The following is a 20472-nucleotide window of genomic DNA, read 5'->3' as shown; positions in this document are numbered from 1 at the left end:
CACCACTGTTGCCGGGGTAACGCTGGAGCTGTCGGGCTGAAGCCATCAGGCAGAGAAGGTATGAGCAGGGACTCACTGCTGCCTTCATTCCCTGCTCACTGCTGCACAAATGTACATGATCAATGTACATTTGTAAATAGTATAAACATACTATGCACATTGATCATGTACACATGTGCTGCAGTGTGATCCAGCCGACGTAAGGCAGCAGTGAGTGACAGGTAGCAGATACTGACAAAGTTTTTTTAGCAGCCCTTTTTTAATTAATAAAAAGTGTGGGGTAGTGTTGGGTGTAGGGTAGGGTGTATAAAAAGAAGCAAATTAATGAATTGCTTGAGATTATTCATTTGCATGGAAAATGCAAGATAAATTTGCATTTTCAATACACACAGTGAAAATTCAAATTTATCTGTGCATTTTCCAATGCACATAGGAATTGAGGAATAATCTCAAGCAATTTTAAAGGCAAAGTAAACGCCACTTTTTTTTTAATGATCGGCAAGTGTGCTGTGCATATAGTATTGTTCTTTCATGTTTTTTATACAATAAATACGTTTTGTGCATTGTGCATAAGAATCTTCTCCTGTTTTTTTTCAAACTATAATACGGCCCCCCGACAGTCTGAGGGACCGTGAACCGGCCCCCTGTTTAAAAAGTTTGAGGACCCCTGGGTTACATGGTACTGGAGAGTAAGGTGGAATTGATATAAAAATTACCACAAAAAAAAATCTTTTTAAATAATGTCTCTTTTGTTGCAAAGAAATTCATCCTATGTAAGTCGAACCACCCAGAGCCTCCCTCTGTATTACTTGAGAAATTGATGTGTTTCAAATGGATTATTAGGTGGAGGTTTCCATAGATAAGGAAGCTAGAGATGAAATCTTCCTGAAGCATAGGAGTCCCTCATTAATACTCTTCCCACTTTAACAGAAAATGATCCAGTCTTTTTGGTTAACCTCCTGATAAACTTGCAGACTTCCTAATAATCCCCCAGTAGACATTGAGCCTGAAGTAAATTTTCAACTTTCCTGAACTCCAAAATCCTCATACCCATGTTTTCAAATGTGGTCATTGTGGTCAATATTGTTTCTGTTTTTTTTTGTTATTTGTTGTAGCTACCCCGTTTCTTGTTACCAGAATGTTTTTTTCACTGTCTTTGTTATATTTTCCTATCCTCAAAATATATATTTAAAAAAATGTTTGTAGCCAGTTTACAGATCTAGCATACGGTCATCAGATTTTGGTTCAGCCTGATATATCATGTCTGATGTTCATATCTCGAATATAATGAGGTGAACTACTCATTGCAATTTTTTTCATAAATCTTTTAGAAAAGAAGGAACTAGATACCCAACCTAAATATCATTGATTACCTGTTTTGTTTATAGTCAGGATTACTGAAAATGCAAAGAGTATGATACACAAAGCCAAAATCCGAACACACAGAAGATTCAAAGCCTTTTTTATTTCCACATTTTTATAACTTCTACGGTCCATTTTCCATTCTTAAATAAGCTGTTAACCAATTAACAAATTTTATTTTACAAACAGGTAAAATTCATACATTTTATTATGAGGTACTACAGTACAGTAAGATATGGGTGACATCTGTAAAAAAAATTCAGCAAACATCATTAGGCAGCTTTCTGGCGGTGAAATGATTTTATTCATGTGTAACTACTATTTCTGCTTAGACACCTGAGAGAAAGATGCAACTGATCATTATTTATAAATAAACCCCCAAAAGTTTGTAGGTTCCAGATTCAAGGCGTAGGTCCCATACCAAGCACTCTGACCCCAATCCTTGTTCAGCACAGGGATAGGAGATTTAAAACGAGACGCCCCAGAATTTATTCTGAATAAAACAATAATTAGGCTGCATGGGAAAACACTGGGCAGGTGAGGAAAAAAAAAGAAAAAGACATAGGAACTTAAAATATCCTATAACCAGGGTCAGCCATTATTGTCCAAAAAAAATTGTTAAGCATTTATTGTAAATATTATGTAACCAATTGTATACAGGAATTCTAAAAATAATGGTCCAAAACACCTTAATGTAGTAAAAATTATGTCAGTTATGTATTACTGCTCAGGGATACAGGATTTTTTTTTTTTTTATACAGGCCATGGTTAATAAAAATGTTCTATATTTTAATATGAAATCAGTCACTTCTTGAATGCCAGCATTCTATACCAAAGCATTTATAATCTAAAAGCAATATTGTGCATAGCATCAAAACTTTAGTAATTTAATAGCGTTAAACCAATAAATGATTTCAATTGCTTGGTATGGGTTACAGCAATGCATATTGTTTTTCACTTTTTAAAGGTCAGAATTTCACACATCATACTACAGCAGCACCAATTTGATAAGAAACGTAAATTTAATAAAACCTATATCAATAAATAACCTTGTAACACAAGTATACAACTTTTTGAACTATCGTAACACTATGCTGCAAGTTTTAGAAATCTGCAAACAGCACTTAAATATCTAAAACAAGATATAAAAAGGACAATACATTTCTAGTGAAAAACAGAATTATATATAAAGAGTCATTGAATAACAGTGCATCTAGTATATTATTGGACTAATCAGAACAAAAAAAAAACCTAAAGAGATGCTCTATTATTTACTCATACATATCACTTAAATGTAAACAATTTTAATAACATGAATGGTCTTTGATTTGGTTCTGCTCATGAAATGGGTTTATTTAATAATTTAAAGCAAATAACAATGGTATACAATATTCCAAGGTCACTCTAAAAATCTGATAGAATTGCTTGTTAATTGCTGACTGGGTGTTTTAAATTGCCACATAGCCCTGATTTTTGTTGGGGCTGCTGAACTCCAAATGTTTGGAAGGTTCCTCTGGGCCAGGACTTTGGAGTGTTTGTTTTTGCTTAGTAAAAAGAACCTTTCACTTGTTTGTCTGTTACTTGGAGAAATTAATATATGGTGGAAGAATTGTGGCCATCAATGCATGAAAGCAAATTACAGCTATTAAATAAGCCAAAAAATTCATAGCTACAAAACAAATCATTGTCGTTGGGTTCCGGCTCATGGCAGTGTTTTCCAATGTAAGTGAAGAGACAAATGCTAAAGTTAGCTCCGTGTCCTTCTATTTGTAATTTCTTCAGAGTCCTCTGTCCACTGCATCATAAATGATCCACTGTACAACAGTAAATGTCCGGCTACCTGTGCCAGATGTGAAAGGAGGCGCAACAAACTCCTACAATTTAGGAGAAAAAAAAAAATTGGGCATAAAAAAAAAAGAAAAAGAAAAGCAATAACTCTTGTACATTCATCCAGATCATTCATCCAATTTTACTCTGTTCTCTGCAAATGTTAGATTTCTATTGCACAGAAATGATCTTTTGTGATCATCCCCGCTTAATCATTCATTGATCTACTAGGATAAATTGATGAACGACATCAGCAGACTATCACAGTTTTCCTATAGGGCACCAATAATCAAGCATGTGTACATAGCTTTAGTCTCCCCTGCTACAGGTTTAAGTAATGTATGGCCCCTTTGCATGGAGTAAATCAAGGTAACTTCTTTGTTTTTGGTCATTAGCACCTGTTGTTAATTTATCATTCACTTCCACCTCCCATTCAATTCTGTATTACTTTACCCGGGAGCACTACCCAACTACCACCAGCCAATAGTAGGGCTCTCTGTGATTTACTATAACAAAATGGCTCTGGCATCGGCTTGTGCTTGATAGGGAGCTCTCCCAGTTGAATTATAACAGACCATGTTTTGATAGATTGATGCACATTGTAATTTAAATAAAAGATTATTATCAGGGCGATAGTTGTTAACCTGGTCATGCCCCCATTGACCAGTGTATGGTGAAAAAGTAAATGGACTTCAATATACTACATTTCTGTTTTAGGCTTTTAGTGCAGCAAAGCCAAAATGCTTAGTCTGGGTTCAGACTTGCAGTATTTACTGTGGCATTTCCCACCCTTGGACAACAAACACAAAGCGCCTGGGAGAAGCAACAGGCTGTCACTGCTAGGCATTTGCACACAGCCTAAAAAAGCAGTCCCCCCATTGATTTTATATTTATTTATTTCCTAGTACTGACTTTACAACCATTCTTATTTTAGAGACGGATTTAACTCCTGGGTAGTACATTGGTCAAGGTATGATGTTTTACTAAAGTTTACAAAAAATACCTTTTAGTGGCGTAGGAAGTTTACCTTGGCTTTTTCTTTTTGAAAATGCTCTAAAAAAGGTAAGACTTGAAAGTTTTACATTATTTCTTCTAAACTACCTCATTTTACCTTTGTAACACTTCAAAAGTTCATGGATCATTAATTGCTTCAGCAAAAACCGGAGAAACAGTTATAAAACTTTCAGTAGTATACAAGGACTTAAAATTTTGAGACCATTGATATAAACAAACACTAGAACAGTTACAAAAAAGATTTTTGGGCTGCACTGCTAAATCAGTAATGAACAGCATGCTGACACACACAATTGTACTTGGCTAGTTAGAGGAACTTGTGCGTGTTTGTGTTCTGCTTCAACTCTCAGTTGAGTTATAAGAGGTCGGCAGACAATGGGGCTAAAGGCAAGATATGCTAGCAGGTGTGGCCCTTCTCTTCTTGGACACAACTGGACACACAACAGCTGCGTTTGGAACAACAGCTGCTCCTTAATGTAAGTCAAGACTTGTATTTGTTAGGGATGATCTTACTTAACCCAGAGGGGGTTCTATGAACACACAGCCATGTGTGAAGGATGGGCCAACAAATGACATTTAACAGTAGTGATTAAGAAAAATGGAACTTTAGGAGCGGTTTACTTGTACTGCATCAATGGATGTCTAGAAGTGAGGGAGCAGACATGACATAGCACACTCGGTCCTTACTACAAGGGCACAATGCTGTTGTAGATACTGGGATCTGTAATACATTGTGGTGTCATTGCCATTCCTTCCCACCCCCACAGCTGATTTATTTGTAATGTATGGAGTGTGCTATGTAATATGGGGCTGCAAATGTGAGCTAAAAATACATTGTTTGAAGACCAGGTGGTTGGGTTCAGCCCTAGTTTTGTTTCAATTGCTTGAAGTTCAGACTTCGGTACATTAAAAATATTGGGAATGTGGCATGAAACATTTACCGGAATTTGTTAAAAGTTACACATTGACTTTTTGCTGTACGCAAGTTATTTGGTCTTGATATACATGCATATACGTTCACTGGCCACTTTATTGGTACACCTTGCTAGTATCATTTTGGGCTCGTTTTTGCCTTTATTGCTGCTGTATATCTTTGTGACATAGATTCAACAAAGTGCTGGAAATATTCCTAAGGGATTTGGGTTCATATAATTATGATAGAATCACACAGTTGCCAGAGATTTCTTGGCTGCCCATTCATGCAAATCTATTACAACACATCTCAAACATGCTCCTTTGGATGGAGATCAGTGGAGGCCATTTGAGTACTGTGAACTTGATGTCAAGTTTAAGAAACTAGTTTAAGATAAGCTTTGTGACAGCAAACTAATTCAAAAAATAATCATAGTACCATTGAAGCCTTACTAAGGGTAACTTTTGAGAATTATGTCTTTGTCCAGAAGCAAATAGACAGTTCATGGAAATGTATACCAAATATAAGAAGCTGCCATTCATGACATTATTCTAAAAACTACAGTTATCTGGCTGTCACAGGCCTCTGAGACTCTCAACAAATCACTAAACATACAATTTAGCTTGGTTTCAACATTTCAATCCCTGCATTCATTTTATAGGAAATGACCAGAAAAATGGGGAAAAGAATCCAGTGAGAATCTTGGTTGAAAATACCTTGTTATTTTTTGAGGTCGGAGAAGAATGGCCAGACTGACAGTTTAAGCTGATAGAAAGGCAAAATTAGCTCAAATAATTACTTGTTACACCCAAGGTTTGCAGAAGAACGTCTCTGAATACATACCATGTTGAACCATGAAGCAGATAAGCTACAGCAGCAGGAGACAACACTTGGTGCCCTCTTGTCAGCTAAGAACAGGCACTTCAGGCTACAATTCACACTCACTCACCAAAACTGGACAAGAAATGATTAGAAAAATGTAGCCTGGTCTGATGAGCCTAAATTTCTGCTTCTACATTCAAATGGTAGGGTGACAATTTGGAATCAACAACAAAGTGTGGACTGATTCTGCTTTGTACCAATGGTTCAGGCTGGGAGTAGTGTTGAAATGGTGTGGAAGATACTTTCTTGGCTTACCATGGTATTGTTGCTGACCATGTCCACCCCTTTATTATTACCACAGTGTACCCATGTTTCTGCAGGATAACGTGCTATATGACTATGCTCAAATTATCTCGGAAAGGTTTCTCGAACATGACAATAAGTTCACTGTGCTCAAATGACTTCCACAGTCATCAGGTTTTATTCCAATAGAGAACTTTTTAGGTATGGTGGAATGGGGCAATCATATCATGGACAAATCTGCAGCAACTGTGTGATACCACCATGTAAATATAGCCCCAATTCCCTAAAAAATGTTTCCAGTGCCCTGTTTAACAAGGAATTATGGCCGTGTGACCCAACTCTTTAGTAACCACCCAAAAACAGCCAGGTGGTCACTGAAAAGTGCTGGGTAGTGCGTCTGGCTAAAGGGGGCTTGGGAAGAACACTGTGGCCCTTAAACTAATTATCTGATCTGTGCTGAAATCAGAAAAAAAATAATTAAAAAGCCTATGTACATCTCTACTGTATTACTGCTATAAACATTATGTATCTACTCACCGTAGAACTTTCTTTGCTCCCAAGCATTGGATGTCACAGGACACCGTGTACATTTCATAAAATGTTGCCTTTATATTCAGGCAGCCTATAAAATCTCTAGGATGGATCTTGTATAAATCTAGTGTGATGTTTGCAATTCCTTTTTTCTTTGTTTGTTGAACTGTATGTGTAACTTTTCTTTCCTGTGGATTTAAACAGCATTAATTAAAGATCACTTAACATTACCTAATAATAAATACCATGATAATGAAATTTATGGTTTGCTTGTACTCCTCTCTTAAATGCATTTCATTAAAGGTTATAAAAGCAAATGTATTTAAATGAAAGTTTTATATTCTTAATGGTCCACTCTACATTATGAATGTACAAGCATGCAACGGTCTGCAGATTTAGGAAGTCTTCATCTGCCACCTTGTGGCAACATTTGGTTTGAAAAAAATCCCAACATTTTATTGTGCATCTAAACCCAAAAACAAAAATCTAATATTTCTCCTTAGTCCTTAGATGTATGAATGCAATTATTTACACATTTTCACCAAACATTTTCACCAAATACAGAAAAGTACAGTTGCCATCTTGCCAGAACTGCAATGTGCTGGTCAATTATTTTAAACTGAAAATAAACCATAAATAATCTATTCTTTATTGTGTAAACTACTACTCCCATCACTCCATATTGTGATGGAGGTGAACAAAGGCTGACACATTTGAAGTCCAGGCTGAAGGCGAGGAAGGGGCAGGAAAAGGAGCAATGACCTGTAGAAGCATGGTAAGCAACAAGATGGCAAAGTAACAATATATTTTTATCTAAACCCTAAAAAACCAAGGAGGATTATTCCATTAGGCATAGTAACAGGCCATGATTCACATAGGGCAATAAGTATGGTGGAGAGATTGAAACCTTGTAGTTTGTAATTTAATGAAAAGGAAAATGTAGTAATATTAAGTATACTGTGAGATCATAGACTTTTTTGCCCCATGATCATCATTTTTAGCAAGCAGAGCCAATAAAAGCAGAAAAGTGATCACATGCCAGAAACAACAATCCTTACAGCAGAAAATATTATGTTATGGGTTCATCTTCTGTTTAGTTGCGATCAGACAGAACACAGCTTTATATGTAATTCCTAGAGGCAGAAAACATACCCGTGTCCATTTCTGACCTCCTTCGAGGAGTAGAAAATTTGTATTATCCTCCAGAGACTGGAAGAACTCCTCCGTGTCAACGACAGTGCCATCTTCTTCTAGCACAAGTGTCACCACACTAGCAGTTATAAGCAATGTATCAATGGCCTGTAACAAGGAGAGGACATGCCAATTGTAGGATAACCAATATACAACAAATCATTCTTTAAAAAAATCTAATTTTTCAAGTGAAAATAGCTAAATACTACAAAGAATCAGTATAATAAAACTGTTCTGTTAATACACTTTACAGTCGAAATAAACATGATATGGGTGCAACATAGTAGTAATGCAACATCTCCAATATCAGGCTCATTAAAAAAAGGAAAGACTTGCAGTGTTTAATACCTGGAACAAAAAACCTATGTACTTGTATGTATATAGCAATAAAAGTAGTACAATGGGTGAGATTCATCATTGGCCATGGACTATAACAAATGCTGTTTTAACAAGCTCACAAGTATCTTTACAACATTTGTCTAAAAAGTTCAAGAGTTGGCTTGAAGCCATGAAAATTTTCCTGCTTGCCATCTATGCCAGGAAGCTCAAGAGCCATGTGATGGTTTATGGTTTGGTCTACAATAAATCTTCATCATAAAACACAAACAATAACTGCTGCTGTCTATTGATCCGTGTAAGGTGGCTAATATCTGATCACCATAACCAACCACCAATCCCACAAAGGAAAGTTAAAGAAAATGTGTAATGATGGACATGCAGAGACTGGAACTGATAAACCCTTTCTGAAAATGTTAGTTTGTGTGTCTATTTCTCTTCATTGCTGTAGATCAATGACTTGGAAAGTACTTTTAGATATAGAATATTAGAACTTCTGATTGGTATCCCTAGTGGTTTGGACAACACTAAGGACAGTGGATTATTATGACAAGCTTTTGCATTTCTCTAAGTGTAGCCTTGAATGCATTGAGGATGGAAATAAATTGTAAGCTTATAGGCCTAAATCAATATTGTATCTTGTGGAAGCAAATCACTTCTTATAGAGGGAAAAAAAAGGATGTTTTGACTTGGACTCCACTCACTGTGGATATAAACAGCCAGCTCTTGGTGTAATGTTGTGTGTAAATTAAAATGATTTAGCTGCCTTATGCAGCAGGAACACACACTCCATTTTTAGCAAAGCCATACACTATAACGCAGCATACCAATGTGTATAATGTACATTGCTGCTTTTTACTGCACCAGCTCACCAAATTGGGACAAAAAAAAAGAAAAAGATTGGAAAAACATTTCCTGGTAGAAGGCGTATCTTGGTTTCTGTAGTGACATTCAGATGTTAGAATCAGAATTTGGTGTCAACAAAATGAAAGCATGGATCCATCCTGCCACACAGTGCACAGTGGAGTTTACTGCAGTGCTGAAAAGTAAATAGGGGAAATGCGGACTATTGGATCTCAATCAGTATGGGTCTATGAAGGGGAGGGTAGGTTACGAGAAGATGCAAACTTCATAACAGCAGTTGGAACAACTATTTTTGGAGCTATTAGTACATGGTCTGTGGTTTAAGTTAGCTTGTGAACCAAGTTTGGAAATCTTGTGTCGTGCCTCGGAGATAGAAGGCCTGAGCAAATGTACTGCCAGCTTCCACCAAGAAATATGGAAGGACAATGAGACGAGATATATTAGTTCACTTAGTCACAGATCTTATTAGCCACAAATCTGTGTGTAAAATAAATTAGCCAAGATTTACACAAATTATTGTGTGTCACTTTTTAATAAGCAGCTGATGCAGGGATTGCAGAACCTAATATCATGGTTAGAGGGGATTCATGGAATACGGGCAGGAAGTTCTGACAAATTCAGCCTTTAGATTTAAACATATTCTGATTATATGGTCACAGCTATGAGTACATTTTAACTTTAATCTGTAATGCTAAAATAAAATCTTTGGAGATGCACATTTCCCACATACCTTTTCAATGAGTTCCTTTAAAGTACTAGCTACTACACCCTTCCGTTGGCTCCTGTCACGGTTAGCCACTCGAAAAGGTCGTTGTGGAGCAGGAAGAGGTGGGAACAGGACTTTTCGAGTCAATGAAGCACTTGCAGTAGTAACTGATCTACAATTAAAAAAAATCATAATAAACAAATCATACAAGATATCTAACATTACAATGCTATATATTTAACATCTTCATAGAACTGCAGTGCTATTTAAGTGCTAAAAATAAATGTAAAACACTACATTTTGCTTACATTGCTAAGAAGAGATTATAACTAATCTTATTGTTTTCCTTCAGAAAATAACACAGAGTAGCTTTTTAATGCAATTGCAGTAAAGTTAGATAATCCATGCTACATCTCATTCCAGGTTTAATTTTAATCCCATAATCACTTTAATGGACACAAACTAATTAAGTGATTGGAGAAAGGAAGAAAAGCCTTGTTTCATGCTGGAGACTGTAAGCAAAATGTATACAGAAAATGTTTGGTATTCCACAAATATTCTGGAGATTTTTTTATTAAAAGTTACTGAAGAATTTTTATTTTTCTGGTACCTGTTGGATGCTGAAATGTTCTTGGCATACTTACTTCCCAAAATCAGGCAATGTGGAGCGCTAGGATCACTTTACCTGACTTTTTTTTTCCACTTCTCATTTACTAGAATTGGGTACACAAATTTTATTTTCAAGATATGAAAGTGTCCCTATAACAAGAATGATGTGCACCTAAATGTGCCTTTATCTATGTAGCAGGTGTTGTGGTAATGAAGCTCCAAGCTATTATTCTACCAAAGGGTCAATGCGGTCATTACTTATACCACTCAATATTGAGGCATTATTCAGCAACCTAAGGTCAATATTCCAGATGAGAAAAGTATAATCTTCTTAACTATCCCTCCTAATAAAATCTTCAAAATTACCATCTGTCTGTTTTTACCAGCATGTTAATACTATTGGGATGCACTGTATGCATTTCACAAATTTAGGAAAGCGAGATGTGCTACTATAACTGTACAGGAATATTAATCACATTAGGCTACACAATATCACATATTTAGGGAGCAAACATAACATTAGGTGGTAGTGATTTTTATAAAGAAGAAAGGAAAGGAACCTTAGCAATAGGCAACAAATAATATGTATTTTATGGATAGCCATAGGCATGAGATGTTAGACACTTAATTCAGTGCCCTCCCTCACTGGTGGCCAATGGTGTCGGGCCCCTTCCCTTTAGATTGGTTATTAGCAGCAAATGCTTCCTTGAGTTGAAAAGGGTCCCTTAGTTCAGTACATAAGCTATCCACTTCTATAGTCAGTGGGTAAGGTGCTCTGTTACATTGATATTCAGTGGGAAGAATGGCTAATTAACATGGAAGCCAGTAGAAGAATGCCTACCTACAACTAAAGATAATCAGCATCAATGGTTACTTGTCTGTCCCAAAATGATGTAGGGGCCATCAGATGGGATAATGATCAGGCTGTACGTGCCTAGTTACATGCTTTGTAGGCACATTCAGTGTTGGATTTGAAAGTTTTGATGCGAACAACAGCCTGTGTAATAGGTTGGTCCTAGCCAGGCAGATGTCTCTTTGAGAATAGCAGGGCTTAGAGACATCCTCCCCTCTCCAACTTATCTGATAGGAGGTAGCATTAGACACAATTACATTCTTACACCCTTCTTTATGTAAAAAGGCGACATTCACTGTCCATGGAATGATCTATACCCACCCAAGGGAACCACCAAATGCCCCTGAGTATGCCCAGATCAGAAGTATTCCTGAAAGGATTGGCGTGTGAATACATAGTGACTTTGTTGTGCAGAACATGAATGGGACAGGTAATAAACCACCTGAACCCCCTCTACCGTATGCGATCACCTTACCCATCTATTTTACACATAGGAATGCTCTGCATGCACTTGTTGTCTTTTCCTATAGCCAGAGAGTCAATAGATGCCCAAGTTAGTCTATGGGTAGCCTTATTTTGCAGGTTTAGTGGGTATAATACACAACAAAACAACATGAATAGATTATTATAGACACTGGTAACCTGATGGCTCAGCATTCAACGGTAATCATTTTTCATCAAACTAAACCTATAACATTTCCCTGTATGCTATTTACTCACACAAGGAACTATGTCAGGTGCTTAACATAGACTTGACATTACAATACTATATATTGAAATTTATGGTTCCTTCCCACTTTGATCCTATTCCTTTATCATCCCTTCCAGCTTCAGTAAAAGGGGTTTCTTATTATCAACCTGAAGAAACCCATGATGGACTTAGCATAACTCAACACAATTGTAATCAATACCATTCATCGTAAATGATATATGAGATATATATGCAATTCATACCATACCATGGGCTTTAACCTTTTACTGCCCATTAGGTTTTAGCTTTGTTAAGTTCCCAAGGTTGGGACCCTTGATTGTAGAATACATTGGTTGCAACTAGCTTTTCCTAAATCAGTTATAAACTTTTTTTTTTATTCTGTCCGACTAAGACTACATACACACGTGCAATAATTGTCACTAGAAAGCGAACGATTAACGACCGTTCAATGAATATTCACAATTATTTTGAACGCTCGTACAGTGCACAATTCTGCACATGCTGTAATGATACGATCGTTCAAATATAATCCACCAATAATGTACACACGCTAGATACGATCATTTGAACGATGCAGGAAGTGACATGTACAGGACAAGGTGTATTACAGAACAATCCACGATCACTGAACAACCATACACACAATAGATAGCAAATGATCGTCACCCAATCAAATCTGCCAGGACATTCGTTCATTTCCAGCGGCATTCCTCATCGGATGATCAGTCATTAATCGTTTGTTTCCAGGGACAAATATTGCACGAAGCCTTAGCGTAAGGTAATTTCTTTACTTAGCAATTGATAATAAAGCCAAACCTATTTCAAATACCCACCTAAATTTAATGACATAATTAGGAACCCAAACAGTATTTGTTTTAGGATGAACGCAGACCACAGCCTAGATGTTATAGCAAATAGGAAAAAAAAATCTTACACTGTAATTCTGATAGGTCTTGACAGCTAAAAAAATAAATCAAAATATAAAAATAAAAAACAAGTTGGAAAAAAATTGTAATTATCTTATGTCAGCACTGGACTGTGTTAATCACAAGCAACCAGCAAGATTCAATGGATGATAAAGCTCATCAGGATTATAACATTTATCCCCAATTAAATATTGATGCAATATAGGAAGTGTTATGATATTGGGAAGAACATGGTTATCTCACCTTAATAAAGCCTTGGGTGATAAGGCAATGGCATACTCCAGTGCACTCTGCATCCTTCTGTGTGTACAGCTTGCTTATTCATCCAAAATGAGAGAGGAGGGAGGTAACCTTTCCCCTACTTCCACTGCTGAAAGCTTTTCTCCTCCCCTTACCCCATCACATTCACACAAGCACACCCTGGGCTCCTCCTGTGCAGATGATTCACTCTCTGCTTCTATTACCTAATCATTGCCATTCACAACAGGCAGGAATTCTGCACTTCTGCTGTCAGCTGGTGTTGTTGGGTGATTTAAAAAGAAATGAAATAATAAAAGAATATCAACATTATTATTATTATAAATCTTTATTTTTAAAGCACCAACATATAACACTACTGCATATGACAAACCTGCAATATTATTATTATTATTTTTATTATTATTATTAATAATAATAATAATAATAAACAGTATTATATAGTGCCAACACATTATTCAGTACATTAAATAGAGGGCATATAGACAAGTACAAACAAAGACACAGTGTGTGATACTTCCCCCACCTCTTAGATTGTAAGCTCCTCGGGGCAGGTCCTCTCCTCCTCCTGTATAACTGTATGTATCTGTCTGTCATTTGCAACCCCTATTTAATGTACAGTGCTGCATAATATGTTGGTGCTTTAAAAATCCTGTTTATTATTAATAATAATATTATTAATAATACCAAGAGGAGGAGAGAATCCTGTTCTACGTGACATGTACTTTACAATAATTGTATATGGTGTGTATGATTTGAACTATTGTTTTATTTTAACAGTGATCTGTGACTTTGGAAAAAGATTACAGTAGCAGTAATGGGATAAGAGATATTGTAGCAGTTGCAAGAAAGGAGGTAGTACCTGCCAGGTAAGTCTGCCCTCATTTGATTATTATGCTGAGTAAATTTACACATTATGGCAAAACCCTGGGTGCCGGTGGCAGGATTTAAATCAATTTAAAGCTATCACTTCTCCCTCCCATCCTCCTGTAACTCATGCTGTAAAGTTTGTGTTTTACATTTTGAAGGAAGCAATGTGCCATATAGGTCACTTGTCAGTGCAATTTACAGGTATGAGAGACTGCTGATCCAATGCCGCTGATTCCTGACAGTTCCCTTGCTGGACTGATGGATGCTTGTGCAGAATTGTGGATGCTGAAAGGTTCTTTGCAACTTGACAGCCAAAAGGAAATGTCCATGTCAAGCAAGCAGTGGCTCTGGCACTGCGGAATCATTGCTTTAGATTGGTAAAGATAGGTTTTAGTTTTTTTTAATATTTATGCCAGCAAAGAGATAGAGGAAATGGCATATAAGCTTGAAGTTTGGCCAGAAATAAACTTTAACGTCTCAGGCTATACTCATATCTGTGTTCCTGTTTAGGTGTTTTACCAATTTCTTGAGTCAAATACCTTAACACATGTTATTTTGGCAGTGTGGGAGAAATCAGAGTGCCCAGGGGAAACCAACACTTACCTGCGAACCCATTGCAGATCCTGTGTCCTGACTGAGAATTGAACATGGGACCCCAGTGCTGCAAGGAAAAATCACTAGCCACTTGAGCCACAATGTCACCCAAAGGGTTTCTTTTAAAGCTGAACTCCAGCAGCCACATTTCTCTGCAATGCAACCACTACAGACTGTGGGATGGCACTTGTCTTCCCCCCTTAACAATGCAGACTAATGGTCTTGTAGTGTGGGGATGGGGTTAGTGCCTGTGACCATAGCCACCCTAAGAAGAGGCTTAAGTACACTGGTTTCACGGAGCTTGTACAAATTAGTCCTTGGTATAAAGAAAAAAAAAAATTGAATTTGAAATTTTAAAAAAATGAGTGCGTGGCAACAAAATTGACAAACACCTATGTGAACTTATGTGTTTATAAATAGAGCCCATTACCAGCTAAAACAATGAGATTGTGGAAGAGTGGGGAAGAGGTAAAACTCGTGCTAAGTTCCTATCACTGTGTCACATATCACTTAGGTTGAAAATGAGGGTTTTTCCCAAAATTGAGATAGGAACACTAAGGACAAACAGAGGTTATAATTCCAAAAAACACATTTGTGTTGTGTTGTAGTGGTACACATGATACCACAACACATGGTAACAAAGGCCAAGTGTATTCGCATATGTTGGTGCACCAAGGCAATGCAGCTCTGATGCACATGTGTAATCCTTTGTGCTTTAGTAAGTTGCATATGCATTACAGCCGGTCAGAACGAGCTGCACAAACATGTGCAATGACCTTTACACCAGTACTTTGCCTGGAACTGAAGGCATGGGACAAAATACCTGGGACTGTGTTGGGCAACACTGTCAATATTATTCACCGTTCCTGCAGACTTATATCTCAGATAATCACTCTTGTGAGGCAAAACCAGATAAATCATAAGCATCTGACACAGTTCCTTCTATGTTGGATCGCCACTGTATTTCTAGTGACCTTATACTACACAAAAATAATGAATTCCTATAACCCACAAAAAAAAATAACTCAGATTTCACCAGTTTATTGTCAGAAAAGTGCTAGGTATGATCTGATCGTGGTAAATATCCTTACAACAATGCCATTACACCCCATCACTGAATTAGGCCTGAAAAGCAAAACTTGCACTATTGTCTTTTACCAGCAGGTGGAGATGGAGAACCTTAATGAACAATCATTGTATGGGTTGTGTAGTGTTCCAATTATTTTAAGTAATTTATGTTTGAGGTGTTTTACAGATTTATTTAATTAACATGTGAGTTATCAAAAATGTTTCATGTTGTTGTTTTAGCTTTTCTATACAATAAATTGTTTAATATTGATGATTAATGATTGATAATGATTAATATGTTTAGACTTATTATTATTGTAAATATATATATTGTGTGCTGCTTCCTACCTCTTAGATGTAAGCTCTTCTGCATAATAATATTTGAACTAAATGTTGCAAGCAACTTATTGAATAGAAGTGTTATAATTTCAACCACTGGTGAGACTTTTATGAATGTTTTGCCCATGTGCTTGGTAGATCAGCAGAAAAAGATAGGCAATCTGTTTTAAATAACGTTTATGACCATCTTGTTAAAAAATATTTTTGCTCAGTTTAGTTAAAGTCCAGCTCAGCTGTTGCCTGGAGATACCCTTCTACAGAAGTAGTTACCAACAATTACATATATGGAAATATATATATATATAGATATATATATACACACACATACAGTTAGATCCATAAATATCTGGACAGAGACAACGTTTTTCTAATTTTGGTTCTGTACATTACAACAATTATCTTTAAATGAAACAACTCAGATGCAGTTGAACAGCAGACTTTCAGCTTTAATTCAGTGGGTTGAACACAAAGATTGCATAAAAATTTGAGGAACTAAAGCCTTTTTTTTTTTTTACACAATCACTTCATTTCAGGGGCTCAAAAGTATCTGGACAAAATAAAAAGTCTTAACTCATGGACATCACCAGATGCTGGGTTTCCTCCTTTTTAATGTTCTGCCAGGCCATTACTGCAGCGGCGTTCAGTTGCTGTTTGTTTGTGGGCCTTTCTGTCCATCTGTATTATGAAATTATAAATTCAGGGGTGGGGACCGTAGACCCAACCCAATTTGGGGGTTAAGTATCATGAGTCTGAGTTGTAGAGCCAGTCTTATCTTTTTGGATAGGTTAGTTCATGAAGTGCTAAACATCCCACTCAGAAATTATCCACTTTACAATGATCCTGCCTGTGAGAGTGTCATTGGTTTCTACGGTTCAAAGATTAGTTTTAAATTGTGAGATTTGATAAAACTTTTTACAGTGGCGCTCCGGCCTAATGCCGGCTGGCAACCCGTGACTTCAGAGTCTCCTCTTGCTGTGGCTCCCTGAAGGGAATTCCCTCTCCTCTGCAATGCCCTATTTACCCCGCCGGTGGAAGTGTTAATGCCAGCTGGGGTAAATAGGGAACATTCCCTCTCCTCTGTATGCATTGCATAGGAGGAGAGGGAATTCCCTTCAGGGGGCATTCCTGGTGGGGGTGGAGCCATTAGGGCAGGACTCAAGAGATAGTCCGGCCTAGTGTGCTCCTGCCCACCCCTGAAAAGGCCTAGTGGCCAAAAACTTTTGATGACCCCTGGTCTAGGGGAACATAAGAAAAAGATCTACTTACCTTATACCTTGCTTTCCTGGTGGCCCGCATACTCCAGTTGCATCCAACCCGCCAGCTGTAAGTGGGCCCTTGTCATATTTACCTATAATGAAGGGCTATTGATCCTACATTGGGGACGACATTAGTGCCTGCAGCCGCTGCAGCCTGGAGAAGAAGCTGCAGGACACTAGTCTCACAGAGAAGGAGCCAGGGAGAATGAAGGCGTAAGGTAAATTAGATTCTGGTTTACATCTACTCTGGACCTTAACTAGCTTTTCTACCATTAAGGAGTGGAGAAAGCCCCATTGCAAGAAAAATTTTCTTTAATCCTGAAGGTAGGCTTTAAAATGTTTATTAATTCTAAGCAGGAATAAGTAATATATTATTATTGTAATATTATTATTATAATAAACTGTATACATAAAGCAGCAGCATATTACACAGTGTTGTACATTAAATAGTACAGCTTCTCAGTCCTTAGATGTCATGGATGCATTGGTTTAAAATTTTTAGCTTTATTTACAGAACACTTTAATTAAATATAGAAGACACCTGTGAATCTAAACTAAGTTAGAAATGTTTGAAAAGTCCTGACTGTGTGGCACGGCTACCTCCATAGATAGAATGAAGAAATAAATAAATGTAGCCATAAGGGGAAAGGTGAAAATAACATTGGAGAAACAAAGTAAACCTATTTAGCCACCACATCTAAAAAAGGGTAAACTACAAAATATAATTTTTGACTTTTGATAGACTCTACAATGTCTAAAGTGGATGTGTTCAGAGTTTTTCCCAGTAGCACTTATGGCACAGCTGGTGTGGGTGACAAAAGACCCCCATTGCTAATGAATATAGGGAAAAATTACACTTCATATTGTTTAAGGTGTATAGAACTGTGCAGCCTCAATAACCCATGAGAAAGGAAAATTGTATAGTAAAAAAAAATGAGGAACGGAAGCGCATAAAATTATTGCCAAGTCTGTATGCTAAATATATAATTAATGACAATACAACATAAAAGAGTTAGATTTACCAAACATGGGTATTGATAGTATTAATCTTCAGTGATTCCTAGCAGGTTTTGTCTACTGTAATATATATTTTATCATCTATTAGGGTTACTCAGACTACAAACAACCCAGTTCATAGAAGGCATTTCAGTTCCAGTGGGAATGAACTGTGCAAGTCTTTGATCTTGATCAGAATGAAAAATAGCAAAGAAGAGGTCACAGACCCTTTATGCAAGTTTGCAATTCATTTATAATCCAATATTTCATGCGGTTTTAACAGGAAAGCCAAGAACACTTGTTCTCAGGATAAACAGAAAAACATTGTATTAATTGTTGTAAATCTTGAGAAAGACATGTTCACTGGAAAATGATTTAATTTTATTCATATTTAAACATATTTCTCCATGTTCTTTCCAGACTCAGCATTTAAATTCTTTTATTTTCTTTTTTATCCATACTTGTTATGCAGTTTATATCCATAATACATATTTATTGTCTGTATATTACAGCTGTAATGATTAAGTGGTACATACAAAACACCCATGTTGATACTTGAAATTAAATGATATTGACTTTTCACTGGAACTTTGTGTACAGTGTAACTATGTTATTTGATTTGATGTTTATTACTAGATTTGATTAGTGTGATATGACAGTTTGAGTTTGTTTTAGTAAAGTTTTACATACACTGGCTGGGTAGTGCCCAGGACTTCTCGATGGCAGGTTACCAGATTTACAACACATACAGTATAGCCATCTACATGGATGATCAAATCTAACAAGTGTGGATGACACAGGTAAATGCTCACTTCTGAATACCCAAGATAAATGAGTGTATACAATCAGTATCCCACTCAACTAATCACCTCCTAACCATATAATAATATTTAAATACATACATATATTCGAAGGTTATTGGCAGAGGTCTGAAACACTATTTTTAGCAAGTGGATTTATAAAGTCTTTCCAAGACAAGCGTGTGCAAAGCATCCAGCTGGCATGTGTGATAAGAAAAAATTGTTTCCAGTCATGCTTAGCATGAGCCAACCAGCACCATCAGGGAAAAGGTGATTATTGTAGTTAATCAACACGAACCAGGCAGGATTTTATATTTCTCATGTTTCAACTCTTATGCATAAACGTTTTTTTCTTTCTTACAAAAGCTAATTCAGCCCTTTCATGTTAAGTATATTCTTAGTAATGAAGAACAGTCATGATGGTGCAAGCCCATAGTTGACACCCTAACATCCTGTACAGTGGAGTAAAACACAGCTGCATTGCTAAAAAAGGTCAAGTGCTTTTATTGATCCATACTGGTGGCAATAACCTATAATGATCAATGATTAATGATCATAATGCAACTCATGGTATCGTAATACCACAACACATTACTGATGAGTGAATCTGCCCTAAAATACATAGCCTATGCAGAGTAACATACACGGAGCTCACAGACTGCTTTCAAAAAAAATGTTTCCCGCATTTACGTATTAGGAATCTATTCATGCAAATGTATAGGTACTTTTACTAATGATAGGTTTGGAATAAAATGTAACTGAACTCTGGAAGCCAAAAAAGGCAGACAGGGCAAAGTTTTGCCTGTGGTCTTCCTCGAGCTGATCTTTTTCCCAATTGCTGACTTGCCATGCCTTGATCTGCATTCTTTGTATGGGCCATCATCATAGTAGAAGCAGGGTTTGCTTCATCATGTAATAGCCACCAGTAAGAATCATCAACATAGCATAGCAAATATCACTCCAATTTCCAAAACACTGCAGTGCCCTAGGTCTTACACAGAACACATGCAGCTTAGGGGCTATATATTTATATAGCGCCAGCAAATGCTGTGGCCTTTTAAATGTAGGGATACAGACAAATCAAACATATCATAACTGGTGCACATGGGTAATACAGAGGCTTCAGTCATACAGCTCAGGAGGTATATCGGTAGCAGAAACAGGTAAGGCATTATACAGAAATACTGTGACACTTTTGGAATGTTGACCCTGCCTATAGAAGCCAACATTCTAAAGCAGCTTTTTTCAACCATTCCAACTTCAAGTTGTAGGAAACCCCTGAAAATGATAATATTCAAAGCTTGTAGTACATTTGCACCATG

At 36.8% G+C, this 20472-nt stretch overlaps 1 protein-coding gene and 1 long non-coding RNA gene across 2 annotated transcripts; one reads left to right on the top strand and one right to left on the bottom strand.

Moving 5' to 3' along the window:
• Window positions 1-1445: 1445 nt before the first annotated feature.
• On the bottom strand, window positions 1446-13365 carry CIDEA (cell death inducing DFFA like effector a). The gene is made up of 5 exons (XM_072411461.1): window positions 13213-13365; window positions 9894-10041; window positions 7925-8071; window positions 6779-6960; window positions 1446-3236 (listed from the first exon to the last, which is right to left on the bottom strand). The coding sequence occupies exons 1-5, from the start codon at window positions 13263-13265 to the stop codon at window positions 3110-3112; spliced, it is 657 nt and encodes a 218-aa protein (XP_072267562.1). The 5' UTR covers window positions 13266-13365; the 3' UTR covers window positions 1446-3109.
• LOC140330894 (uncharacterized) lies at window positions 4097-18815 on the top strand. The gene is made up of 3 exons (XR_011920816.1): window positions 4097-4679; window positions 14008-14096; window positions 18460-18815. It is a non-coding gene; the product is annotated as an uncharacterized lncRNA (long non-coding RNA).
• The last annotated feature ends 1657 nt before the right edge of the window (window positions 18816-20472 follow it).

This window comes from Pyxicephalus adspersus, chromosome 5, assembly GCF_032062135.1.
Source record: "Pyxicephalus adspersus chromosome 5, UCB_Pads_2.0, whole genome shotgun sequence".
Classification (NCBI taxonomy): Eukaryota; Metazoa; Chordata; class Amphibia; order Anura; family Pyxicephalidae; genus Pyxicephalus; species Pyxicephalus adspersus.
The sequence above is the reverse complement of the archived record's forward strand: the minus strand, read 5'-3'. Positions and strand labels throughout refer to the sequence as shown.